Source organism: Python bivittatus, unplaced genomic scaffold (genome assembly GCF_059951505.1).
Source record: "Python bivittatus isolate LINGU-HERP-01145 unplaced genomic scaffold, Pbiv_v1 ctg000330_np1212, whole genome shotgun sequence".
In the NCBI taxonomy this organism is placed as follows: domain Eukaryota; kingdom Metazoa; phylum Chordata; class Lepidosauria; order Squamata; family Pythonidae; genus Python; species Python bivittatus.
Window position 1 is genome coordinate 45,055,460 of NW_028277058.1, and position 27,072 is coordinate 45,082,531.

Here is a 27,072-nt window from a genome sequence, read left to right on the forward strand (position 1 = left end):
AAACAACAACAGCAACACTAAGTATATGTAGGATTGCGACCTTCTGCTGGACAAATTCCAGTGAGATATCTGCCTTGGTTGTAAGTAATAGTCCTCTTGTGGTGGCCTAAATTTTCTTAGACTGAGTTCATCTCCTGAGATGGGCTTATCTGTGGTCTTGAGCAATGGTTCCTTCAGCCCAATTTTCTGAGTTCTTGGAGCACATGGAACCCTAAACAATCAGGGGCAGCTGGCTTCTGTCAGGAAACCACGAGGCTAAAACATGGTTAACTTGTTCAGTGTGTTATGTGAAAAAAAACAACCACCTCAGCATTGTTGTGGAATCTGGACTAGGCAGCTTGTATTTTATTATACTGTATCCTTAAATGACCTGTTTCCATCAAACTTCACCCCCACCCCCAGTTTTCATCCTGTCGCTTCTAGGAGGGTGGATAAGCTGTTCATAAATTAACCTGATATGCATTCAATTTTTAAAACGAAAACCCACCGCAAAGCTCAAGATTTCTACGTTTTCCAGACCAGGGTTCCTCAACCTTGGCCACTTTAAGACGGGTGGATTTCAACTCGCAGAATCCCCCAGCCAGCCTATAAACCCTCTTAGAAGGCTGGGGAATTCTGGAAGTTGAAGCCCACCGGTCTTAAAGTGGCCAAGGTTGAGGAATCCTGGTCTAGACAACTCCCAATTTTCAGTCGCGGTAGCAATAACGACGAAGCCACTTTATTGCACCTTGAAGAACGTGCTGCCGCCGATACAGACGCTCTGCGGGGTTATTCGCAGCCTGTCTCTTTAAGAGGCGGAGTCTTCGCCCGGCGCTGGTTTTCCGGAAGCCTTCGGAATTGGAACGTTAGAGCCCGTTTTAGTTCCAGCCGCTCTCCCGCCGGATTCGATGGAGCGCCCGCTCCGTTGAAGTTTGCCGGGCTTCTACGGGAGGTGTCCCCAGTCCATCCGTGGCGGTTCGCGGGAGCAATTATTGGTGATTGCTTCTATTTTAATTATCTTGGGGTGATGGGCGGCCATGTAAATTGAATAAATAAATAAATAAGAAAAATTCGCCGGGCCAATGAACTCGTTTTGGGTTTTTTTTTTCGGAAGAAGCCAGGGATGAAAACAATCTCGTTTTGCAAATTGAAACGGGAAGGAAAAAACAATCAGAAAAAAGCCCAGGTGAGCAGCCGGAGGCACCCGAGTTCATGTTAGGTGCGGCTGGCTAGGACTTCCGCTGCGTGCCCTGCGATCTCCAATTTTGCTGCCTTGCTCTGCTTGCGGGATGTAAGGATGGAGGAGAATCGAGGGCTGACGCCCCTTGCAGCAAACGCCGTGGCTTCTCCTGTGGGAATGCCGATTCTGGTCCTCCCGTGTTAGACGACCTGCCTGTTGGAAAGCTGAGCGTTTCCACCTTTAAGTTCTCGGATGGTTTCCTCAAGTCCACCAGATGAATCCGTTTTCTTTCACAGATCCTTAATATCTCCATTTCAAGAAGGATGAGTATTTGCTGTTATTGGTCTGCCCGGAACGTCTTTCTTGGTGTCAGAATCCTCACTCTGAAGAAATCTCTGTGTTTTGTAAGGAAATGGAGGAAGGAACCTGTGACACGATTCACCTGTGTTGATGTTCAAAATTGGTTGGGATGCCAAACAGTGGCAAAGATCCTCTTTGTGTGCTGCGGGATTGAAGGATTGTCTCGCGAGATAAAGTGTGAAGGTGTAGCTAGTAAAGTTGCCAAGACAAACATTGGAAGCCTTCTTAGTCAAGCAAGGCTTTCTTCAGTGGCTTTCCTTCGGCATTTTGGATTTGCCTTCTCTGTAATTATCCGAGGTTTCATCTTGTTGTTGAAGTTTGGCCCTGTGATCTGCTTTTATCCTTTTACCTATTTTTCTCCGGGCTTTGCCACACTCTGGCTCCATGTTCTTCTTAAGATTACAGAGTCCTCTGGTCCCACATTCATCAAACTGGGGCAGTGGGCAAGCACAAGGCGCGACCTCTTTTCAGAAGAGTTTTGTGTCAAGTTCTCCAAGCTTCACATCAAAGCGATTCCTCACCCATGGGATTACACCAAATGCTCTTTAGAGAAAGCATTTGGGGAAGGCTGGGAGAAAATATTCATGTTTGAAAGCAGAGAACCTATTGGATCTGGTTGTGTGGCCCAAGTATACAAAGCTTATGTAGACAGCTCCACTTTCACAGAGCCAGTGCTGAGTGAACTCTCAAAGACTTCTGTGTTGGATTCTGCTTTGGAGGCCTGGCAGATCTCAGGTCTTAAAGGACTTTTCAGATGGTTCTGGTGGAGGAAGCAAAAAAACATTTTGGAAGGTGACCATCGACTGCTTCACAAAGATGGTTTCTATGAAAGTGTTGTACAGAATTCCACCTCTGGATGTTTAAGTACACCCTTATCTTCCAAGGGGAACCATTATTTCCCAGTAGCCATTAAGGTAATGTCATGGCTGCAAAACTGTTCATTCTCACTTAGGAGTTAGTGATTGATAGCAGAGTGTCATACTCGTGAAGAATACTGGCAAAAATTAGACTTCTGTTTTAGATTCTGCTTTGGAAGGAGAGGCAGAAATATACTAAGCACTGATACAGTTGGAGTTCTTGAGTGCATTTAGATAAATACAACACAGAATGTGTATGTAACAAAATAGGTAGATGAATTCAGTTAAGAGGGCTTTAAGAGGATTTCTCTAATTTTTTCCCAAAATGCAGCAAGTTGTAGTAACTAATTTATGTTGTCTGAACTTGAAAAAGCTAAACAGGGTCAGACCTGGTTAGTATTTGAATGGGGGAGGGGGGCTATCAGGTAATCCCAGAACTAGGCTGGATTGGGAAGTCTCCAAAAATGGCAATTGGCAAAGAATTTTTGTTGCCGAGAAAACTATATGGATGTGTTCATGTAGTCACCAGGTATCACTCAAAGGATTTTTTAAAATTTTTGAATTGTCCTACTACTCTTATTTAAAATAAGTTATAAATATTTAAAGCAAACATTAACATGCAATAAAATCCAACATGGAGTGTAGGCAGAACTATGTTCTATTGAATTCAGTTTATAAGCTCGAATCAGTTGGTGTAACAGGAATATACCCTTAGTTTTATTAAGCCAGAATAATGGGAATTCAATTAAATATGCATATGAGTAAAAAGACAGGATTGCTAAGGAACAAAAGGTATTCTTTTTGTTTTTAGACAGTTGTAGCAGGAAATACATTTGCAATTGTACAGATGGGCAGTTCTTTGATCAGAAGCTTTTTTGCCCACTTTGAATCCAAATTCTGCACACTGTGGGTTCCTCTGGTATGTTTCAGCATTTTCTCCAACCTTGATCCCTCCAGCAAGATCTTTTTCACTGTTTTCTGAATGCCTAGCCAGCAAGGCAACTTTTTATTTGTACAGGATGTTTATTCTGAATTTTTGGCTAGCATTGGTAGTAGTGTTGTTTTTAAATAAGATGTTCTTCATATCTCCCCAGTTTTAGCCCATTTTTAAATTATGAATCTATTTCAGAAGCCCAGAGCATAATAAAGAGTAGAATTCATAAGGACATTTTCCAGAATGAACAAAACAAAGTTTCTGAAACCACTACAACTGTATTCCCATACAATCAATCAATAAAATAAAATCTGGAAGTATGAACTGTATCATCACAATACCTGAACTGTTGACAGAGAGTGGGTGTTTGTCCATAATAGATTGTTTGCCCTCTTATGTCTTGCTCAGGTGCTGCATCCTGGATTAGTTCAGCAGGTCCAGATGGATTTATTCCTCATGAAAATTGGCAGCCGATTTATTGAGCTTTTCCCTGGGATCAGGTGGCTCAGTTTGACTGAAACTGTGGAGGAGTTTGAGAAGCTCATGATTCAGCAGGTGGAAACAGTTTGCCTTGAACTGTGGTTTATAGATTTTTTGTTTCTCTGCACTGATTTCTCTTACTCTAAGTGAAGAATTAGTTATGCTTCAGAACCTTCAGTTTGTGGAACTTCATTTCACATTACTGAAGCTCTGACAGATAGGATTAATATTTGTAAACGATAAGGGCATATAATAATTTGTAGAAGAATTTCATGTTTGGTATTCCAGCCTCTGTGCTCCATCTACCTTAATATTGGTTTTCTGTATCCTCCCCATCAGACAGTATCTTATATCAACATTTTGGCTATTCTCTCCATCCCTATTTATTGGAATTTTTATTAGTAAATAAGTAAATACAAATCTGGCCTCCTGTAAACCTTCAGATTCCCCCAAGCTGATTTTATTACTGAATATTTTATTTCATGTAACTATTGGGTTTTAAACTATCCATGTGCTTAGTTGTATTTAAAAACTTATTTCTTAAGATTTCAGTAGGAAAATATGACCAAATATTGGTTTTTGTGGGACCAAGCCCAACCATAAATATCTCTAGAAAGGGGAAGGGAAACGAGTGCCAAAACATTTTGCAGCGTTCCACACTTGTACCCTGATGTCACACAAGGCCGATTTTTTGTCATGACATCATGAAGTGTATTGAGTCATTTTGGTGCTGTTGTGAATAGGAACAGAAGCCTATGAGCCCAACTAACGTATTCTAGGTGTAACCTTTTATCGATGCATTCTGTTTGGAAATCTGTAAGATAATTCAACATTATCATTCACGTTAATGCCAGTGGTAGGACAAGAGAGTACTTGTTCATAAGGTTGTTCTATTTATTTATTTTGTTATTTTATTAAGTATGAAACCCAACAATGTTCTGAAGAAGGTTAGGCTAATAGGTAGACACTGGTCCACAGCTCCAGATTAGTTTCATGGCTAAATGGGGATTTGAATATGGACCTGCCTGCTGCCAGTCTAACACTAATCACTAGACCTTTTGGTTTCCTGATTTGGCACTCAGTTTGCTTTCTTGGTTGGATTTCCTCATCCATGATTATTCCTGATCCTTTCATTGATATTAGTTTAGGTTTAATAAACAGTGGCTTTGCCCCAGAGGGAAGAAATGAAACACATTCTCAGTGGAATGACAAAGATAGTGTGGAAGTATTTTTTTCTTACTATTGATTCCTGTTGGTTATCTTAATGTACCAAGGATGTGTGATCCTTGTGGTGTGTATCCTTCTTTCTTTACTCCTTTTAGATTGACTTGCACTATGAAGCAAGAAACCTAGAACACTTCCATCTGAATTTCCAGGATATAGATTACGTGAGGTTTCCCCTTCCGCTTCACCCATTTGTGACAGAAAATATCCTAGTGGAAACTTTTGAGGTAAGAATACTGATTAGATAAAGCAGGGGTAGGCCTCTACCCAGCCTAACCGATAGTGAGAGATGCTGGGAGATGTGGTTCAGCAACATCTGGAATTTCACAAGTTGTCCACTGAGAGAGATTTGGGTGGCCAACTTTTCCTTCTCTATTTGGCAGCTAACAAAAACACCTCTTGCTGACTTTATGAATACTCAGAAACTCTTAATCTTAATAAATGGGTTAGGAAAGCTTACCACTGTATTGGTGTCAGTGGATTCCCTGCCCCCCCCCCGCCAAATTTTGTTACCTGCCTGAGGTGGTGAAGTTTGGCAGGACTGCAAAAAGTTGAGAAAAAGTTTAAAACTTCCTTCCATTTGTGATACCATTGTGTTCTTTGTCTCTTTTTCCTGGGTGGCTAAAACTTGAAAAATACAAGAATGCTGATTAAATGCTTTCACTAATTCTGTGTTCAACTTTGTTTGGTGGAGGGTCCCTCTAAGGTGGGAACTGTATTCAAAAAAAAAAAAAAGCAGAGCCAGAACAACAATGACAACAAAATGATAAAACCAGGACAGAAAAAGACATACAGTGGGGCAAAAAAGTATTTAGTCAGCCACCAATTGTGCAAGTTCTCCCACTTAAAAAAATGAGAGAGGCCTGTAATTTTCATCATAGGTATACCTCAACTATGAGAGACAAAATGGGGAAAAAAATCCAGAAAATCACCTTGTCTGATTTTTAAAGAATTTATTTGCAAATCATGGTGGAAAATAAGTATTTGGTCACCTACAAACAAGCAAGATGTCTGGCTCTCACAGACCTGTAACTACTTCTTTAAGAGGCTCCTCTGTCCTCCACTCGTTACCTGTAGTAATGGCACCTGTTTGACCTTGTTATCAGTATAAAAGGCACCTGTCCACAGCCTCAAACAGTCACACTCCAAACTCCACTATGGCCAAGACTAAAGAGCTGTTGAAGGACACCAGGAACAAAATTGTAGACCTGCACCAGGCTGGGAAGACTGAATCTGCAATAGGCAAGCAGCTTGGTGTGAAGAAATCAACTGTGGGAGCAATAATTAGAAAATGGAAGACATACAAGACCACTGATAATCTCCCTCGATCTGGGGCTCCACACAAGATCTCACCCTGTGGGGTCAAAATGATCACAAGAACAGTGAGCAAAAATCCCAGAACCACACGGGGGGACCTACTGAATGACCTGCAGAGAGCTGGGACCAAAGTAACAAAGGCTACCATCAGTAACACACTACGCCGCCAGGGACTCAAATCCTGCAGTGCCAGACGTGTCCCCCTGCTTAAGCCAGTACATGTCCGGGCCCGTCTGAAGTTTGCTAGAGAGCATTTGGATGATCCAGAAGAGGATTGGGAGAATGTCATATGGTCAGATGAAACCAAAGTAGAACGTTTTGGTCTAAACTCAACTCGTCGTGTTTGGAGGAGAGAGAATGCTGAGTTGCATCCAAAGAACACCGTACCTACTGTGAAGCATGGGGGTGGAAACATCATGCTTTGGGGCTGTTTTTCTGCAAAGGGACCAAGACGACTGATCCGTGTAAAGGAAAGAATTAATGGGGCCATGTATCATGAGATTTTGAGTGCACACCTCCTTCCATCAGCAAGGGCATTGAAGATGAAACGTGGCTGGGTCTTTCAGCATGACAATGATCCCAAACACACCGCCCGGGCAACGAAGGAGTGGCTTCGTAAGAAGCATTTCAAGGTCCTGGAGTGGCCTAGCCAGTCTTGAGATCTCAACCCCATGAAAAACCTTTGGAGGGAGTTGAAAGTCCGTGTTGCCCAGCGACAGCCCCAAAACATCACTGCTCTAGAGGAGATCTGCATGGAGGAATGGGCCAAAATACCAGCAACAGTGTGTGAAAACCTCGTGAAGACTTACAGAAAACGTTTGACCTCTGTCATTGCCAACAAAGGATATATAACAAAGTATTGAGATGAACTTTTGATATTGACCAAATACTTATTTTCCACCATGATTTGTAAATAAATTCTTTAAAAATCAGACAATGTGATTTTCTGGATTTTTTTCCCCATTTTGTCTCTCATAGTTGAGGTATACCTATGATGAAAATTACAGGCCTCTCTCATCTTTTTAAGTGGGAGAACTTGCACAATTGGTGGCTGACTAAATACTTTTTTGCCCCACTGTAATTAAAATTAAGTTTGATTAAATATGAATGTTATCTTCCATTATTTAATACTTTTTTCTCTTCTGTCACTTTACTGATTGCAATTCAGTGGCAGCCTTTTCAAGGGTGACATAGGTTGTACCTAAGCTTTTGAAGGAGGCAAGGTATCCTTGGCCTCAAAGGGTACACCCGTGGCTTACATAGGTTTTTCATCATGTGTAATTTGAGATTTGCGGGTTGGCTGTCTGTTACCCAGGATGAAATAAATAATGGTTTAGCCTCCTGAAAGAGGATCACAAGATTAGGGGTGCATGAAAGGAAAGGCACTTCTGCAGAAGCATATCTATAGGCAACTGCTCTCATTAAAGGTGCTTAAGCTTCTGAAGGCTACAAAACCGCAGTGATGTTTCTACACTGAACATCAGTGCCATTATGACTGCATATGTCCAACCTCAAGAGGCAGCATCTTTGCAGTCCTGACAATTCATGGCTTACATTGTCATGGAGAAGCCTGGTCATAGCCTGCAGCCCATACTAGATAATGTCCATCCTAGATGAGTGGATTATAACTCATATCATACAACATATCATTGAAAAATTTGTCAGCAAGCATGCATTACTTTTCCTGACTTTCCTGGTCTTTGTTTAAGGAGAGCAAACCCATATCCCAGTATCTGCACACAGAAACCACAATGGAACTACGGCAAAAAATAGCCAAGAAGGTCATGGATATGCTGCTAAAGATGGTAAGGGGACCTTGCTAAGTTGAGCTTGGCTAGTTTCTCCAATTTAGCTTATATTGTAATAAACTCATGAGAGTATTTTTTTAACCAAGTAATCCCGATGGTGCAATCTGAATAGAGTATATTGGATAATGAATTCTGCTCTTAAAATTGCTGGCAAGTGAAGATCAGGCATGCTGTATCTTGTCTGGGAGCAGGACTGTTCTGTACCAGACAAAGCAATAAGATTATAAGTTCCCTCTTTGGGGAGGAAAACAGTAAGCATGGAAGAGCCACTCTTAAGGAAACAGCCCAGTGACAACAGAACATGCTGCAGACCTGAGTGGGGACAGAAAGTCAAGGGGAAGGGAATAAAACAGGGTCTGGAATCCAAAATGGCAATAGACATTTTTGTGGGTCCCATTTGGTTGCTCTGCTACTACTGCTCAAGTCAGTGTATTCTTGCTTATGTAGCTAAAACAAGCTACACCCACAAGAGAGATAGAAGTCAGAGACCTGGGTGAAACCCTGACATTTGCATAAGTACATAAGGTATTTAGCAAAAATCCTTAAGGGGGAGCTCTCCAGATCAACCCCCCAAAACAGCACTCAGTGGCAATGGAGGCTGGTTGCCCACAGGGAAAATGTGTATGAGAGGTGGAATGGAATGAGGTATGGAAGAAGATGTGGGTGTCTTTGGAACAATGAACAAGAGCACTCTACTGCAGCATCTGGTGGCAGGTCCAATTAGTCCAGTTTAATGTATTTCCCTGAGTAGTATTAGCTTTAGATGTTTCCCAACCTCAATGCCCAGCATTTTTTTTTTATCTCAGTCTTCACTTTTTGAGTTTAGAGCTTGAACCTTTTTTGTTGAAAACAGTGGTCCTAGTGCTAGGTAATGACCTCTTAATGTGAATTATTTGCCATGAGAAGGTTGACTTTTTTTTTTAACAAGCTGTGTTTTTCAATCCTTCAGGTGTTTGTTGATAACTTTGTCCATGCTGATCTGCATCCTGGGAATATCCTGGTCCAGGGAGCAGAACACTTTGGTGATCATTCTAAAGATGGGGCAGTCATAGTGGATCTGCTGGACACATTAATTTTAGAATTACAACCCTCTCACTCACCACTCCAACTGGTGCTTCTGGATGCAGGGATTGTAGCTGAGTTGCAGGATGCAGATCTTGAGAAGTTCCGGGCAGTGTTCACTGCCGTTGTATTAGGGCAGGTGAGTCCTGATTTTAAACTGGGACTTGCACAGTTTCAAAAGTTCAGGAGAAAACTACTGAACTATCAGAGTACTATCTACTCTTTCTTTAAAAATACAGCATGCTTTTCATGATTCACGTCTCTACCCTTTTACCTCGTAAAACATCTATTAGTTTGAGTTAGAGATATGGTTCACACGTAGTGAGCCACAGGTTTTTGACTAAGCTATACTTTGCAGGGTTTGGACATGATGAATCCTGAATCCTGAATTCCAGAATTATTGATTGGGTTTCCACAGCATACTAATGAAAATCAAGCAAATAAATGCATATTATAGTTTACTAAAAGGGAGGACCAAAAAGTATCTGCATGAGCATTAATTATGGTTAAACTAACCAGAATTCCTTTAACTAGAGTTAGAAATCAGGAATTTTGAAACAAGATTTACTTAATTGTTAAAAATTCAGGAATAGCTTTGTTTGCACCAAAACTTTTAAGGGTCTACTTGGTCCATTATATCCTTTGATCTTGACTCTGTTGGAATATGGACTTCATAAAGACAAATATTAGAAAAGGACAGGGGAGGGGGAGAAATTCCTTGAAAGTGGAGAGTCTGGAAGTTTTCTTGAATCTGCTCCATCAAATCTGATTTATTCCACAGGGAGAGAAAGTGGCTGAATTGATTCTTTATCACTCCAGAGCTAACCAGTGCAAGGATGTGGAGAGATTCAAGGCTGACATGGCAGAGCTGGTGACAAGGGCCAGAAGCAATACTGTTGCACTGGGGAAGGTCAGCTGTCTAATTTCAGTGTGGTCTTTTGTTGAGTGCATCTCTGAGCACAGCACATGGTACAGGATATACAATCTATTACATTCCCTCAAATGCCAAATCCATTGTAAGAAATCATCTCAAGATATGCCAAATGTAAATATATTCGAGTGCAGTTAATTAAAACAAAGAAACAAGCTAGATATTAAAATTAATAGGGCTGTCACCCAGTGAAAGTCCCTAGTGTCTGGGGAGAAGAACTGGGAACAGAGGAAGTTGCTTATTCAAGAGATGCAACTATCATAAAAGTTTATCGTACCATTTTATTTAAACTATTTCTAAGCTGCTTTTAAAAGTCCTCAGAGGCAATTTACTGGTATGAAGATACACACAAAAACATAACAGCAGTGCATAGAGTTACCTTTGAGTAGAAAGGTGGCCATAAAAATGTGTTTAATAAAGTAATAAATAACAGTAAACCACTGATAAAGCCAAGATGCTTCCATTGAGTAAAATTTAAAATCAGACATAATTATAGTTAACAAATGAGTACAGAAGAAAACCCATTTGGAGGAAGGCTTGAGATCTCAGTGACAGAGACCTGGTTAGAAGATCCTAGGTTTAATCCAAAGTGTTTCTAAATGAAACTGGGAAAGTATTGAAACCTCCAAGAGTCATTGCCAGTCAATGTCAGTAATGCAGGACTACATGGCATATGATCTGAAAGAGTACACTGCAGCCTTCTATAATCTTCTGAGTCAGGGATACAAAAATGTAGGCCATGGGCTGTCTCCACAGAGCTTCAGAGTCAAACAATTGGCCATTCTTTTTTGCATTTGGGCAGGGGGATTTAAGAGGCAAACTATACTTAGCTCTCCTCCCCCAACCCTCTCAGATCAGGCCAAGTTTGAGTCCTGGTCTGGTTAGCTATTTGTGTTCAGCCTTAGAATGGTGCAGAAAGCCTTCTTTGGTCCTTCAGCTAACAGAAATTACACACCCTTGTTCTAAATACACTTCAGTAATGTTGAAAATCTGGTTTCCAGGCCTTGATATGATTCTTATCTATCTTTGAATGGGTAATTGCTCGTTATCGTATTCTGATTAATTGAATGGTATTTTTAATCCTTTCTATTCCAGCTCCAAGTTGCAACCTTATTGTCCAGTGTTTTCAAGTTACTTATGACACATCAGGTGAGATCTTTTATGCGTAAGAACTTTTTCACAGTGGCATAAAGCCATGTAACAAGCAGGATGTGTATGTCATATGTAAAGGACTGGATATTCTGTATTTCTGGATGCTGTAATCTAACATCTGAAGGTACCAGAAAACCTTGGCTATTGAAAATAGTCAACAGTTGCAATGCCATAAAGGCATCCAACACTATCTGAGGTGTAATTAGGCAGTATCCACATGGTTCTGAGCCTCACGAATTAGAAACATATTTTAAATAAAAGTGGAGATTCTCATGAAGTTGTATTTAATACTCAATGTGTTATATACATTTTTCACAGTTGAGGACTACTGGAGGCACTTGTATTTGGGCTACATTATGTGATACAAAAATTAAATGCATTCTGTTTTATGAACTTTGAAAATTACATTCAAAGAAACTAAACCTTATAGGAAGGTTGGAAACAATGGGTTTCTTGATGTATGCTTCTTAAATGATGATGTTTCATCACTTTGTTCTCTTGTTAGTTTTCTGTAAATGGTTTGTCTTGTTTCAGAATCATTTTCTGCACTATTAGATACTGCTTCATCTTCATAGCATTGTTGCCTACTCTTGCCCATGATACTTGCACTTGACAGTTTTCTGTCCTTTAGTGGCTTCTTCATAACAGTGAAGAAAGAGGACTAGCAGATCAATTCTCTTTCCATCAAGGAGGATCATTGAGAAGCCAGGATTAAGAAAATGCATGGGCACGGTATACATGTAAAACTGCCCCAGTTTCTTCCTGTTCATATGTTGTGCTTTCGAAGTTATGTTTGCTGCTTATCTTTTTTGTACTTTTAATCCTATGTTAGCCACCCAGAGTCACAATGTGCAAGCTGGGCAACCATATAAATCGCATAAATTAATAATAGATTCACTTCAGAGCAGGAAGTCTTCCATGTGGCACCTCATTCATTCTGGTTACAGCAAAAACCTAGAGGTGCTTGTCTTTTTCATTTCTTTACAACTTCCCTCTTCTCTCTTTCTGTCATTGAATCAGGGGAAAACTGCTTCTCATTTTAATTTAGAATAAAAAAGCAGGCATCATATATCTCTGAAAGTGCCAAAATTGCTTGAAATGAAACATTTCTGACTGAAAACCTGTAGACTAGTTGAAAAACAGAAGTCCATCTCTGTCTCCCTCATCCGTGTTGCAAAATCTCCACTACAGCGTGTGGCTCTGCAAACATGATCGTTGCAACTGCTTTCAGTTTCTATCAAACAACATTGCAGATACTCCTTATCTGAAAATATTTAAAGGATCATCGAGAAGCCAGGGTTAAGAAAATGCATGTGCTTAAAGAGCTATAGTTTATTGTATTTGTTCAGACTCTTACTGTAAACATTTTTTGAAAAAAGCAGTGTGAAAATATGAATATAATTTTTATATCAAATAGTTGCATTTTGTTTTCAGAACACAAATTTGCTTCTACCTGTTTGTTGTCTTTGTGCTTCTAGGTAAAGCTGGAAAGCAACTTTGCTTGTGTGGTCTTTGCCATTATGGTTTTGGAAGGTCTTGGTCGCTCCCTAGACCCTGAACTGGATCTCCTGAAGGCAGCTAAACCTCTTCTGATCAACCCTCCAAATTCATAAGAACCCTCCCCTTAGTAAAAAGCTGCTTTCAGTGTTTACATCTAAAGACTGAGGACCTGTTCAGATACTAAAAGCTTTGCCCTTTGGATTTGGAAAGTAAGGTCCGATCCTTTAAGGAGTACTCATCTGCTGCAGTTCAAAGGAACAGGACCATCTTGGTCATCTATACAGGGATTTGATTCAGGTTGCTGATGCATCTCTAGATGCATTCTAGTCCTACAAAAAGATGACTTATTCTCTCTCCTGGAACACACACACACGTACATACAGTTTTCTTAGAATGCTGACTAGTCTGGAAAGCATTAGGGTTTTATCATGGTTAAAATGATTGTTGCAATTTCAGGTGAATTAGTATGTAGTCACTTATGTCCCAAAATATTAGCCAAGTTTGTTTTTACTAATAGACATATTTTTAGAAGGACACACTTCTAACTCTACCTACTGATGTTGGGAAAGTTGGATGAATTAATGAAAGTCTTAGGCAAGAAATGGCTTTTCAATCTACTTCTCTACTGGTTTCGTGTAAATGAGAGAAAGAAACAGACTTTCTAAAGTGTTCCTTTTGGATTCAAAATGGATATCCCACCTTTCTACCCAAACATGGATTTCAGGTGGACAATACAAATCTAAAAATGTGCACCTGTGAAAATATGATGAATACAGTAAACTGCAATGCAAAGAGTTACAACACAGATACACAACCTGTAGGCCCTAGAACAGGGATTCCTAACTTTTTGCCTTCACACCTCCCTTTAGTGTAATCTTAACATACCCACCTCCCCTAAAAATCCAAACACCAAAATGAATAATGAAAACAATGCAATGAAACTTTGGGAAAGGTGGATTTATTGTAACAATGCACAACTAAAAGATTCTTCATGTCTCCCATGGACTCTGAGGTACACCTCGCAGTTCGGGAAACCTTGCCCTAGAACCTTTTGAAAGTTGCCTCCAAATTGTAATGTTTAATATATTGAAAGGAGAAATTTATAAAACATCAGGGGAGTAATCGTATTAGCAGTATTTAAGTAACCTGAATTTTGGCTTTCAGGAAACTACTCAAAGGCCCAAAGTACACACTGATAAATGCAAACTAATATTACCCATAGGAGAGACAATCAACAATCAGAACTGCAGAGTTTCACCTAATTACTAGGAAACCCCTCAATGCTGGCTGGGGAATTCTGGGAGTTGAAGTCCACACATCTTAAAGTTGTTGAGGTTGAGAAACACTTGTCTAAAGAATTAGGGGGTAAGGCTATGTCTTTTTGCCCTCAGCCAATCCTATTTGCGTATAATTCTGTGTGTTTAGTGACCCAGTTCACAAGTATAGCATGCTCTCCACTGACAGATGGTTCATTGTGGCGGGGTAGATTTGACTTTTAGCCTACAAAACAGAGAAGCTGATGAACACCATTAGAGTCTGTAACGATGAAGACAATTCCAATTCAGAAGGCAACGTAAAGCCTTGTTGCCAATAACAGCCTGACCAACCCCCAAAATGCAGGGGTGTTAGACTAATGTCTTGGCTGGTGATGAAATTGGTCCTTAAGGCACTTCTAATCCCAAACCATTAGGAACTTCGTAGGTTAAAATCAAGCATCCAGCCTGGCATACACTGCTAATTTTATTACATTTTAAGATTGTCCTTCCCTTTTATCTGCTGCTTAGGCTGAGAGGGAGAAACAGGCTTAAAGCTGCTTAAGGCACTTAGTGGTTGAAGGTGAATATAATTTTTAATCACCTGGTGTTATTTCAGCCAAGTCATTTTAAAATATTTTGATGATTAAAAGGATAAACTGAAGGGGAGAAAGAACTTTAGTGTGAGACTGGAAAAGGAAATACATTATAAAAAATTCTACCTGCACATGCTCATATGATCATTCTTCCCAAAGAATTTTAAAAATGAGAGAACGGCTAAACTGTCTTGACAGCAAATTCTGATCTAGTCAAATAAATCTGAAGGGGTTTCTTTTTAAAAATGGGATACATTTGTGGACATGACCAAATTTCAAGAAGTTTGGTTCAATCCCACTTCTTAACTTTAATATGTATTTCAAAGGTGCTTCAGGTAGTGTTGGAAAGACCAAAAGGCTTTTCAATTTCTCAAGAAATAAGCTGAAGCACTCTGAAAATCAACAAAACTGGTTTGAACCTAGGATAAATCAGAAGATGAAAATGGGGATTGCAAGCAATGATCATTTGCTACACCACCTCCAGTTCTCAAGCACGTAGCTTCAGACTCAGAAGAACCATTTCACAGTCCTGAACTGCACACTGTATTGTCTGTGAACATTATTAATACCTCGGTTGCAAAAATTGGTTTGTTCTATGGTAGCATAGAAGCACGGAGCAGCAAGAGGTCCTGTTCTCTGAGATACTGTAGGAGTCCTTTCTGCGTCTGCCTCTCCTTTTCTATATGCTGTAAAATCTGCTCCCTCTTTCGGGACAAATGGCATTTGGCAGCCTCCTTCTCCTTATTTTCTGTGTCCTGTTCTTTCAGGGCAATTTCAGCATTCTTTTGCATGGCTTCTTTTCTATTCCTGAGAAGTGCCTACGGAAAAGAACATAAAATTACTTGATGATCCTGCATACTTACAGCTCTTCTACCATACCTTCTTTTAAAAAATATTTTACTGCATCAGACTAGTTAACAAAATAGGATAGTGTTACAATGTACTGAAAGAAAAAAAAATAAAATAAGGCATGGAAATTTAACTCATGAACAAGACAACTTGCTCCAAATTGGCCAGGCTGCTTCAAACTCCTAACTAATTCAACTGCTGCTAGAACATACAGATTAACACTTTTCAGTAATAAGGTGTGCATTGGAGTACTAATCAAGCATGATCCTCTTTACTGTGCTGCCATCTGCCAAGGCACATTTGTTCTTCCAATGTTATACAATAATTACTTTGACCATTTCTGGTGTACCAAGAATTTACCGTTCTTGATCATTCAGTGGGTTCCAAATACTGGATATGTAGCTAAACTGAACTTAAGCATCTTTAAAGAGCAATAATGTATCTAAAAATATCATGTCAACAATCCTCTGGATTTACTACAATGATGTTCTTTAATTGCAGAGCCAATTTATATATATATTTATATATAAAATTGTTTAGTCTGGACAGATCTTATATTTTGGAAAGGTTAAAGAAAAGCTTCAAAGCAAAGTTTAGGAGATGTTGAGGTTTTACATAGGCTGAACAAGGTGGCCTATGAGATGTTTAAAATTGTTTTAATGTTTAACTGTTTAAAATTCCACAATAATCTGCCGCTAACAGTGAAAATCACAGGGGAGAGAATACTGTTTGTTTTACATTCTTTGTTCAGATTGAAAGTAAACAGGGCCCAGGTTTACCTACCATGCTAAACCAGTGTTTCTCACATGTTTCTGCAATTATGGACTATGAAATAATAGTTCCATAAACGCGTGGATTACCCAATTAAACAAATACCTGCTCTCTACATTTTTGTTTTAATGGCCTCACATTTTTCAGCAAATAAACTGCTTTTACCTACATTTTGCATGCGTTCATATCCCCTCCCTTTTAATGCGACTTTTACCCAAATTTTGATTCAAACAATTTAATCAAAAATTAAGTATTTATCACCTGAATATTTGAATACAGGGGAGGCTGTGGAGGATGTTTCTACAATGCTTAGCAAGATACACAAATACTTTCTGTCTCATCCAGCCAGGGAAGGTCTGCCAATGTTGAAGTGAACTCTACTTTCAAGATGGGTCTTTTAAGATGAATGGGTTTGCATGGCCCAGACTAGCACATTACTGCTACCAGCGACTAACTGCTTACATGAATAGTTGGATTAATGCCATCATACTGCATTTTATCAAATGCATACTGAATTTTATCAAGCTCATATGTGCATACATTCTTCGCGCAGCTCACAGAATTCAACTTTTCTAGGTGCACATAGCTTGCATAGTGAGGTACTATACAACTTTGGCATGTTTCACAGAGATCTGTTTTCCAAATCCCAGCTTCTGTCAGTATCAATTTTGTTTGATCAAAAAGCTACAACAGCCCCAAAATGCAACTCAACTTGAATAAAATTCAATATGATGATATTGATCCAACTGTGGTTGCAGGCAGTTAATAACTTTTCTAGGTGGGATCTCTCTCATTCTCTCTGTATATATATGTATATGTGTGTGTGTGTGTGTGTGTGTGTATACACAGACACACGCACACACAATTTGCTTAGTTCTCAATAATTAACCCTTGTCATAGAACTCAACATTTCTAAGCACAGAGTTCTGAGCAGAATTCCTGATTAGAAATGAAGAAAGCTGCTTGCTGCTTTAAATATTCACGATATTTCTTTCCTACAATTCAGCTGCATCCCACTTTCCACTTCTGCACCCTCAAATGCACTCAGAATGAATCTGATCTTCCATAGGTTTATATCACAAAATTTATCCAAGGAGAGAGTTAAATTTTCTTTGGCGGAGGACTCTTCCTGGTGATGCCTGATCTCCCCTAATCTGTTCTTTCCCCCATAAGAAGAACATTTTCAGAAATTTGGAAAAGGAGAAAAGTAAAACAGACTTGTGTTCTCACCAGTCTCTTTTTCTCCTGGCCATCAAGCCTTTGATTATGTTCTGCCAGCTGCTTCTCCCTCTGCTTGTGCTGTGCCTTTAAGAACTCCCTCCTTTGGTTCTCTTTCTTTTCTTCTTCTTCCCGCAAATGGGACTCCTGCCTTCTCCTCTCTGCTCTTGCTTCTCGGAGGTGTTCCAGATGCTGCTCAGCTCTGTCACTCTGCTCCTGCTGCCTTTGTGAACGTTGTGAGGTTCGCTGGAGGGATCTCTGCCTGTTTAAGAAATGAGCTCAGCTTTTCAGTGTTTCTCAACCTTGGCCACTTGAAGATGTGCGGACTTCAACTCCCAGGATTCCCCAGCCAGCCATGCTGGCTGGGGAATCCTGAGAGTTGAAGTCCACACATCTTCAAGTGGCCAAGGTTGAGAAACACAGCTTTAACCTACCTTTAAAAAGCAGACCCTGTCTCTTTATAAAAGCATCCCAGTGTGCTAAATAAAACAATGAGCAACCAAATTTTACTCCTGAATTCACATTTTAAGTCTGCAGAGTTAGGTTCATATGAGATTGTTTCAAAGCACATAAGCACGCTTAATTTTTCACATGATCAAGGTTCACATAATCCCAGAAAAGCATATATAGGAAAATGCTAAAGAGGAGCAGATGAAATCTAACATTGTCAGAATTATAATAACCTTGTTCATGGACAATTAAAAAAAAGGAATTTTTACTATTCCTTTTAATAATTCTGCTCCATTTTCATATATTTTATCAACATAATAATGATGTGTGATATTTCCATTTTTAACAATGAAGACTGAGAGATCTCAAGTTCATGACAGAGGTAGAACTTAATGTCTCCCATTAGGTGGCTGAAGAAAGAACATTCTATTTGTAAAGAATATTCTCTCCCATTAATATAAGCCACAAGAACTGAAGACAAAAGTCACAGAAGAACTAAGTGGATTCAATCTATTCTCTTCCACCCAATTTGGGGGTACATTGCTCCATTACCTCTTCTTTTCAAGCAGTGTCTCTCTTTTGTGATGGATCTCCTGGTGCTGTTGCTCCTTCTTAAGCTGTCTCTGCTCCCACTTCTGTCGTTTGAACTCTATTTTAGCTGGATTGACATCCACCTCTCTGGGACCATCCCAAGATGCTTTTTTCTCCATTAATCTCTGAAAAGAAGACTCCTTTATATCAGGATAGTTTTTTTCCAAGTCAATCTATTAGCCTTCAAGTCAAAGCAAAGCTGAGGTGTTCCTCAGACACTTTAGGTCTGGTGTCTCAAAGATTAACTGTGTAAAATGCATGGTCTTCAAGAATTGCCCTTCCCCCCAATATTATATGGATGAGAGGAGGAGTATTCTCACCTGCGCAGATGGTGGTGCACTACAGCTCCTTCTGCTGTGCAAAACAGATTCAATAGCTAAACGATCTTCCTTCAGTGACCTGTCCACCCAGTCAAGCATTGCCTGGAGTTTGGAATTGTCTGTGAAGTAAGTTTTCCGACAGGTATTTTTTTGGGAAGGCTGGGCTGAAGATCCGCTCATGCTGGGCTGGAAAAAACCTGTCATATAAAATAATTCCATTCACTGCACAGGTAAATGACACTAATGGTATAGATATGATGGAGGCATTGATCTGAAAAGGGGACCAAGAAATTGCTTGAATCACCAGCAACTAGGCCACTGCAGGAAATGAGAGTGCTTCTATCAGTCATTCTTGTATTTATTATGTTTTTAATGCAACTTCTCTCCATTGATGTCTCTAAAAGACATTTAAGTTAAGGACTAATTCAATAATAATCTTTTTCTCAGAGATATTTGTATCTTGTGATCCATCAGAAAAGAAAATGAGTACAAAGAATCACCTCTGTATCATAACAACACATGGTATAACCTGAAATGTAACATGGCAATATTGTAAGCGTACAAATCCAAATACAGAGGGATGTTCAGGCTAGCACACCTGGAGCCCCATGTGTACTAAATACGTAGAAATACTGTTCCCCTGAGAGAGAGCAATAGAGGATCTTCTGCAGATGAGAGACATCACCTGCTCTTCTGATCTCCTCTTTATTATTAGCAGAAAGAAGCTGAATATGCACAAAAGATTAGGGCAAAATCAGCTGATACGCTAGTATCAATGCCTATCAGCAAGTCACCAGAACTCCCCACATCTCTTTTAGTATAGCTGCACACATTTCTGTTTTTGCTGAGTTGTCCATTTGCCTGTATTGGTCGCTCTATCAACCATGGTGCCAGTATCGTTCGTTGTATCTTCTGAATTCATCACTTTCTGATGATCCTACCAAAAATCAAGAAAAAAAGCGCCGCTGAATACATTAAAGATGATAATGATGGAAATACTTACCTACCCTGTGCTGTTCAGCTCACGAAACTTTCAACAATATCTGGCAATAGCTTATAATTGCTTTGGGGAATGGGGCAGGGGGGAAGATTCCTTGCCAGAGATGCAAGTTATCAATATAATGTTGTACCTTACTAGGTTTTGCAACTTTGATTTGCTTCTCTTCCCAGGATTTTGCATCTGCTAAATTTGTTTCCTTCCTTAGTTTGCTGCTATCTTCTTTTGTATCCTCGTTATTGTCTGAAATGAGTGGTCTGCCTTTTGAAAATTGGTCTTTTAACTTCTTGCTCAGTTCCTCTTTTGGTGGCTTGACTCTTGGGATTAAAGTATCATCTGCCCATGTTGAACTTATTGGAGATATAGTATGATTCTGTAGTGGGCAGCAGAAGGACCAAGGGGAAAAATGGGTGTTGCTGCCACAGACACCAATGCAGTGGACCTTTAGAGACTCAGGCCAAAGCATCCAGGGTAAATGGTTACGCCTGCAAGGTCCAGAAGCTCTGTACCCAGGTGGCACAGCAGAAGGATAATCTGGATTCTGCTCCACCAACAGCTGCCTGGCTGTTAATGGCATCTGAAGCTCAAGAACAATGCGCTCGTACAACGGAAGAGGGATCCTCACAGCAACATCTGCTGATACTGTCTTGGTCTGGCCATTCCAGAAGTTAATCAGCACTTTGCTATTTTGAAAAGCTGTAAAGGGAAACACACAGGGAGCCATATTTTAGAAGCAAACAACATTGCTAAGTTAGGTGTGGCTCCAGCTGCCCCTACCAGCAGATATTGCTCCTCTGTGGATTCTTGTTTCAGTTGGCTGCGTTTCCCTCCGCAAGTCTTTTAGAGCGGGGATAGGCAACATGGGTTGCAACATTTTTTGTCACCCAAAATCGTGTCACCAGAGTAAGCAGGGTCAATTTGGGGGGAAGTGGGTCTTAAAATCCCTTCAAATAGTAAATGATTATCTAAGTCTTTGCAAGTTTTAAGTCATCTATTTCAATCATCTGAAAAAAAGCGGACCCTGCACCTGTGGGGAAAATGCTAAGAAGAAAAAAACATGTTGTTAATGTTGCTATTTTCTACTCTAGGATTTTTTTCTTTTTAATTAAATGTTAAATATAACAACATTGATAATAAAAATCCAGCTATTCTACAGTTGGCTATTCTAAAATCCATGCAACATTGGCAAAGCAATACCACTGTCCTTTTCTAATGCCCTTATAAACCTAATGCCCTTCTGGATGCCTGCCAGGAAGACTAAAAGGAGGGGGAAGTAGCAATTGCAGCCCCATTTCCCCTCCTTCCTCCACTTTTTTTTTCCAAGCATACCCCTCCCCTTTTGAAAAGGAGGGGTAAAAGGGATTAAATCAATGCCAGCTCTAGGGCTTAGATCACTGTTTCTCAATCTTAGCAACTTCAAGATATGTGGACTTCAACTCCCAGAATTCCCTAGCCATCATGCTGGCTGGGGAATTCTGGGAGTTGAAGTCCACACATCTTGAAGTTGCCAGGGTTGAGAAACACTGGCTAAGATCCTGCATTGTTTTGGTGGCCTCTTGAAGAAGCTCAGGATCATTTTTTTAGGTTCAACAGACCAATTCCCTGGCTAGGCTCCCTTTGTGGACTCTCTTGACGTTGGGCTTTTTCAAAGTCAGAAAGAGAGTAGGAAAGAAAGGAATCTGAAGCTGGTCCTGGCTTCTGACTTCTCCCTCTCTGCTTTTAGAATGGGAAATCCGATACATGCTAGGACCTTCAAGAGCCATAGAATTGGCACAGAAACATTTCCAGAGTCTTTTGGTTTTCCTCACCAGTCCCTTCTATGAAATTTTGAAATTGTAAGCTTCGCAGCTTTTCACTGATATGTGAGGTGCTGTGCCAGCTTAACTGGCTGAAAAGTAGGAAAATTTGAAGCCCACACATCTTAAAGTTCCTGAGGTTGAGAAACACTGGTTTAAATAAACAGACAAGCTGTATAAGTAATGTACCATTTGAAGCAGGTGTGGTATCCCTTTGTCTTTTGAGCATGGATTGTAAAAAATGCAATGGATGCTAATAAGCCTATGGAAAGAAGCCAAATTTAAGCCATACCTGAATAATCTGATCTGGTTTCTGCTACTTGGAGAACAATGCCTGGGCCATATCGTTTGCCGTTCTTCTCCCATGGAGCAAGGGTCCCATCTCCTGCAGATAATGGCTGCCACCTGGCATCATCATAATGGATGATGTCATAGAGAGGTGTTTCTTGCCTTCGAAATGGAGCCGTACCTTTCTGTGGTTGCTGGCATCTTTCAAACTCAATTAGAACATGTTCATTGGAGTCCTGTGAGATGAAGCCAGAAATCCTGCCCTGTAAACCTGTATAGAGTCATCTTATACTGACCATCTTCATTTTGAAGCACAGGTCTCCAAAATATAAAGTAGAGATTTTACTCACCATAATTTATTCACACTAATATATAAAACAGAGATTTCACTCACTCACTAGCACTGATGATGGTCCCTAGTTGGGTAATGAAACGTCTGCAGGCAAACAACCACGCTCAGAAAGCACCAAGGACTCCACAATTCAACCCTGAGCTAGAGATACTTTGTTCTATTAAAATAGAGATGTTCAAGACATTTCCATTTTGAAGCAAAGCAAAGCTTAAGTTTCTATCTTGTTCTTTACAGTATATTACTCTTAAAGTGGTTTGCACAGCACACAATAGAACCATCAAATTGAATAATTGTAAACAGTAGATGACATTCACTAGAGTTTTGCCAAATAACTTTATCCTGAAGTCTTCTCAGAAAGATTCTTTCTGTTGAATTGCACATGGCAGCCTTTCCTGCTTCACCTACCTCAATAGCAGCAGAGGCTTTGTCTATCCTGGCCTTTAATACACATACAGTCCCCCAAAGCATTTATAATATGTATTTGTATTTTATTCATTAGATTTCTGTCCCAGGAGCTCCAGACTATACACACAGAACTCCCACTTCCAATTTGATTTCCACAACCACAGCCCTATGAGGAAGGTTGGGCTGCAAGATAACAGCTCGTCCAAAGTCACCCAGTGACCTTCCATGGCGGAGGGTGGAATCGTTCTGGGCCTCACTGGCTCTAGTCCAGCACCTTTAAAATCACCCCACACTGGTCCAGAGAGATGCCTATAAAGCTGTACTCTCATAGGAGACACATGCCAAAATGAATCTTCAAATCTGGCTGATATGGGAGTATTTCCCAGTCTTTTTTTTTTTATCAGTTGCGATGAAACCCACTTATGACCTACCTCACTGTTTCAGCCCTGCCTACCCAACCACACACAAAGGCACATACAAAACCAATGGAGAAAGAACTCAATGGAGCAGCAGCTATAGGTCCTCAATATAAAACCTACCCCATAATGTATTGAGATGCTTAGTGAAAAACACTAATTCAGGCAAACCAGCTTACCTTCACCTTTTGGACAATATGACTGAGATAGTAATATCCATCTGTCTCTTTTCTAGCGAGGACTCGAATCCCTCTCAGCAAATTATGGGTGTTTGTGGAACAGTCCCCTAAATCCTCTTGTACAGAACTTCTTGGAAATGTGTTACCAGTATCTGGGCCCTGTGCACCCAAAGGAAATCTGTGACACAGGAAAGCGACAGGTATCAGGAAGCACATGACTGCTCACCAGAGAACTGGGATTGCTTGGACTGATATAAATGGATGAACAATAAATATCAACCCTATTGGCACTTACAGCTCCATTCTAACATTGGTAAAATGATTAATCATAATGTTAAAATCCGCTGGAGCCTAAACTTACAGTGTTGTGCAATGATCTGTCAGCAGAGGGAAGCTGAGATGATTGCTGATGCTACTAGGATGATGAAAGCCTGAATTACAACCAGTCTTATCCTAAAAGGATAAAGGAAATTAGAGAGCAATAATGTAACTATTCTTCCGGATTTTAAATTGGTAAGACTACACAGTATTTGGGTCCTTTCCAACAATTTGATTTCATGTGTTGGTTTACACATATGTGTTAATTCCTTGTTGGCTATGGATACCAAAGGGTCATACTATGGATGGTAAGACAGTTATTCTCTGCAATATGTCTGAATGCTCTCCTGCTGACCCTCTCATGTTTTTGAGGGATTTTCTATCATGATTTTTAGGTGCCTACTAAAGACTTACCTCTTCAACCAGATCTTCCTAGAGTATTACCATTTGCGTCTTCCTCTTTTCCTCCTACCTTTTAACATATGTATCTTTATATTTTTGGTTTTTCATTAAATACGAATTTTATAAATTTTACAATTTTCATTAATTTTAATTTTATATTCTATTTTAATAATGGTTATTTTTGTTATTTCTACAGGACTGTGAGATGGATACCTCAGAACAGCATTAAAATAAATTAAAGAAAAAAAAAATGAGCCTTTGTAGAAGCAACACAACAGACTGAATGTTCATATTATGAAATGAATATAGTTCAGCAAAGTCAGACTACCTGTATTTGGCTAATCAAAGAGTGACTCATCAGTAGTTATCACAGTTCCCCCAAATCAAGTGGTCAGATGAACTCAGATTCAGAATGACTACATCTGCAGTTTACCTCATAGGAAGCCCCATCAATGGCTTGGAAAGTACCACCAGACACCTTGGCTACTTTCTCCAATAGCCTTTGACAGCTAATTTTATTGTCCTCTCCATTTTCTACCAATTGCACAATATGCACTGGACATGACTGCTTTGTCTCCTTAAGGCGGCTACACATTTCTTCCACAGAGCCCTCGGGCAATCCGCTGGTGAACAGATACACTGCTTGGCAGCTGGGATCATCTCTCACTTCTTCTATGGCATTCCAAGCACTGGCCTTCCCCTTGCTATTCATCTGCAGAGTTCTGATCCAAGCAGCTGCATCCATGATGCTGGTGAGGGAACATTTTACCAATTCATTCTGCCATTTTAACACCTGGAGAAGAAATGGCTTGTCTCTTTAATGGATCAAAACAGAAATGCGATTACAAAGGCTGCATCTTTCAAAGATTATTCCCTTGAATAAATGTTGCTGTATTTTGAGAATCTATTTTAAACTAAGGGCCGCCTTCTCCGTGCCATAACAAATAGCATTGATTTAATTTGGAGTACTAATCAACACAAACTTCATTATGTGGAAGCACTCTAGAGTGAAATAGTTCTTTTGTTACACTTGATAACCTTTTCATTACCTTGCTGGAACAGAAGATGATACTGAACATGGAATCCATTAGTTTGCTACCCAGTGAATATAGAGTTCGTATGAGAAGTTCTTTCATGATACATGGATTGGAGAGATTACTTTCTGAAGTATACACCACAAAAACCACATTTTGTTCATGAATGCCAGCCAGTAACGGTACAATAGCGTGACAGAGTTGAGGCATCCTAGATCATAAACATTAATTACATAAAATAAAAATCATGGTAATAATTTTGATGACAAATTTGTAAACACATAAACACTTCACCAATGTTTCAAATATTTGCACAACATTCTTTATCCCAACGATAGGATGAATCCAGGCTTACTCAAGATCTGTGAAATTCATGGAATTTAATTTAAATATAACTTAGATTCTACTAATTTCTTTCTGCTTAATTTAAGATTCAAGCCAATCCACTAGTCTCAGATTTTCCTAAATTTCCTGCCTATTTATATTATTATAAACACTCCCTATTTCCCCAAAAAGGGAAATTTGTAATTTCTCTACAAATATAAATGGCATTCCCATGCTTTTTTAAAATTCTTCCAAACAATAGAGTTCCTGTAAAGCATTTCAAATACCAAAAAGGTTAGGTAACTTGTAATGCCGTTAGTGATAAATAACTGTATCTTTTGACTTAGTCTATATAAATTATCATTTGACCAAAAAAAAAAAAATCACAGAATGCATAGTAAACTTTTGAAATTCATTGCCACAAGACTCGATGATGGCCACTAAGAGTTTATGTATTCATTCATTTATTTTCAAAAGTTAGGGAGCAAGAATATAACCCTATTGGTTTAAATCTGGTACATCCCTGTGTCTGGAAAATGTCCTGGGAAGCTGAAGCTGAATCTGTCACTTGATTCTCTGTTAGGACTGCTCCATTCATCAATCAACAGCCATCAGTCAAGTAAGGGCAACCTCAGATCCAGGGGCAGAGCAAACGGACATCTTTCATGATCGTGTCTTGTTTAAGAGTTTCTAAAGGCACCTGACTGGCTGTTTTAGAACTACTGTAGGCATCGATGAACCTGGGGTACTCCCAAGGCCATAATTGATGACCGTCTCTCCCATGAGGAAATGGGGACCTATAAGTAAATTACACAAAGTAACTTCCACTTAAAGAGGAAAAACACACTTAGACATCAATTTTCAAAAATGCACCAAAAATCATTACAAAATACCCAAACATGCCATCTGTAAGACTAACCATAGCAATAAAAGTACAATAGCAAACCAGCATAGTACCACTTAAAAGAAGCTACTGGGGCAGTTCCCCTATCCACAGCTATTCTGTATCTGTATCTCTCTATATCTAAGGAACAGAGCAGTGGCTTGCTCCACTGTGCTTATTGTTCATCCATCATATCTGCACTTGCACGTTTTATTTACTGCCTCCCACCTTCCTTTAGGGTGCTGCTCCAGGTCGCCCACTTTGCTCTGACCCTCTCCTAACTCACCTGAATCCGAAGCCCAACTCTGCTGCTTAGCAACTACCAGGCACCACAGACTAAACCATTTCCAGCACCTCTATTGGGGAGGACAACCCCCTGCATATTTGCAACATGTACCGCCTGCAGCAGAGTCAGCCTTGACGGATCTCAAAAAAAGCAAAGCAGGATGGGACTGGGTTAGTGCTGGGATGGGAGACCACCAGGAAATCTCAGGGCTAGGTTGAGAATTTATAAAGAAAATAGCAGGAGGGGGATTTTTTTAAAAATGTTTTTTTACATGGAGTTTTGTGTCTGTGCAGTTCCAGGAATCTAGCCCTACTTGGAAGAGTCTTTGCTTTACTTTTTATCAATTAGCGTTCTGATTCCACTGGCCCCTCCGGTGATGAATTGAGAGCGGGAACCCAATTTTCTCCTCTTTTTCTTCCTGGACCAAAACGCTGAAGAACGCGCACCCACCTCAGCCAGAGGGAATCTTTCCCAGTCCGTTTCCGGGACGCCCATTGGAGCGCGCCAAAGACAGGCAAACTTGCCAGCCAATCAGAGCGCGGGTTACCGGGCGCTTCCGC

General features: G+C 40.0%; 2 protein-coding genes across 3 annotated transcripts; one reads left to right on the plus strand and one right to left on the minus strand.

The window, feature by feature from the left end:
* Window positions 1-824: 824 nt before the first annotated feature.
* On the plus strand, window positions 825-24,359 carry ADCK2 (aarF domain containing kinase 2). 2 transcript variants are annotated; one of them, XM_088141142.1, is made up of 8 exons: window positions 825-2,433; window positions 3,719-3,865; window positions 5,113-5,241; window positions 8,041-8,136; window positions 9,089-9,340; window positions 9,983-10,111; window positions 11,228-11,281; window positions 24,182-24,359. In XM_088141142.1, the coding sequence occupies exons 1-8, from the start codon at window positions 1,483-1,485 to the stop codon at window positions 24,212-24,214; spliced, it is 1,791 nt and encodes a 596-aa protein (XP_087997268.1). In that variant the 5' UTR covers window positions 825-1,482; the 3' UTR covers window positions 24,215-24,359. The 2 variants fall into 2 exon arrangements, with proteins under 2 accessions (XP_087997268.1, XP_007432249.2); XM_007432187.3 differs by lacking the exon at window positions 24,182-24,359 and adding an exon at window positions 12,763-14,659.
* On the minus strand, window positions 15,044-27,007 carry LOC103055759 (uncharacterized). Its single transcript, XM_088141140.1, has 12 exons — window positions 26,847-27,007; window positions 25,035-25,230; window positions 24,419-24,778; window positions 23,627-23,718; window positions 23,266-23,443; window positions 21,918-22,149; window positions 19,963-20,525; window positions 19,664-19,769; window positions 18,833-19,029; window positions 18,474-18,637; window positions 17,484-17,733; window positions 15,044-15,451 (listed from the first exon to the last, which is right to left on the minus strand). The coding sequence occupies exons 1-12, from the start codon at window positions 27,005-27,007 to the stop codon at window positions 15,227-15,229; spliced, it is 2,724 nt and encodes a 907-aa protein (XP_087997266.1). The 3' UTR covers window positions 15,044-15,226.
* Window positions 27,008-27,072: the final 65 nt, after the last annotated feature.

What these genes read in the sequence shown, in the direction of transcription:
- ADCK2 (XM_007432187.3), top strand. Translation starts at nt 1,483, where the DNA reads ATGAGTATTTGCTGTTATTGGTCTGCCCGGAACGTCTTTCTTGGTGTC. An exon ending in TCCTAGTGGAAACTTTTGAG is followed by an intron (nt 5,242 to 8,040) that starts GTAAGAATACTG and finishes TCTTTGTTTAAG; the next exon opens with GAGAGCAAACCCATATCCCA. An exon ending in ATACTGTTGCACTGGGGAAG is followed by an intron (nt 10,112 to 11,227) that starts GTCAGCTGTCTA and finishes TTTCTATTCCAG; the next exon opens with CTCCAAGTTGCAACCTTATT.
- LOC103055759 (XM_088141140.1), bottom strand. Translation starts at nt 27,007, where the DNA reads ATGGGCGTCCCGGAAACGGACTGGGAAAGATTCCCTCTGGCTGAGGTG. An exon ending in TCATCTTCTGTTCCAGCAAG is followed by an intron (nt 24,779 to 25,034) that starts GTAATGAAAAGG and finishes TTTCTTCTCCAG; the next exon opens with GTGTTAAAATGGCAGAATGA. An exon ending in AACCAGATCAGATTATTCAG is followed by an intron (nt 20,526 to 21,917) that starts GTATGGCTTAAA and finishes TTCCCTTTACAG; the next exon opens with CTTTTCAAAATAGCAAAGTG.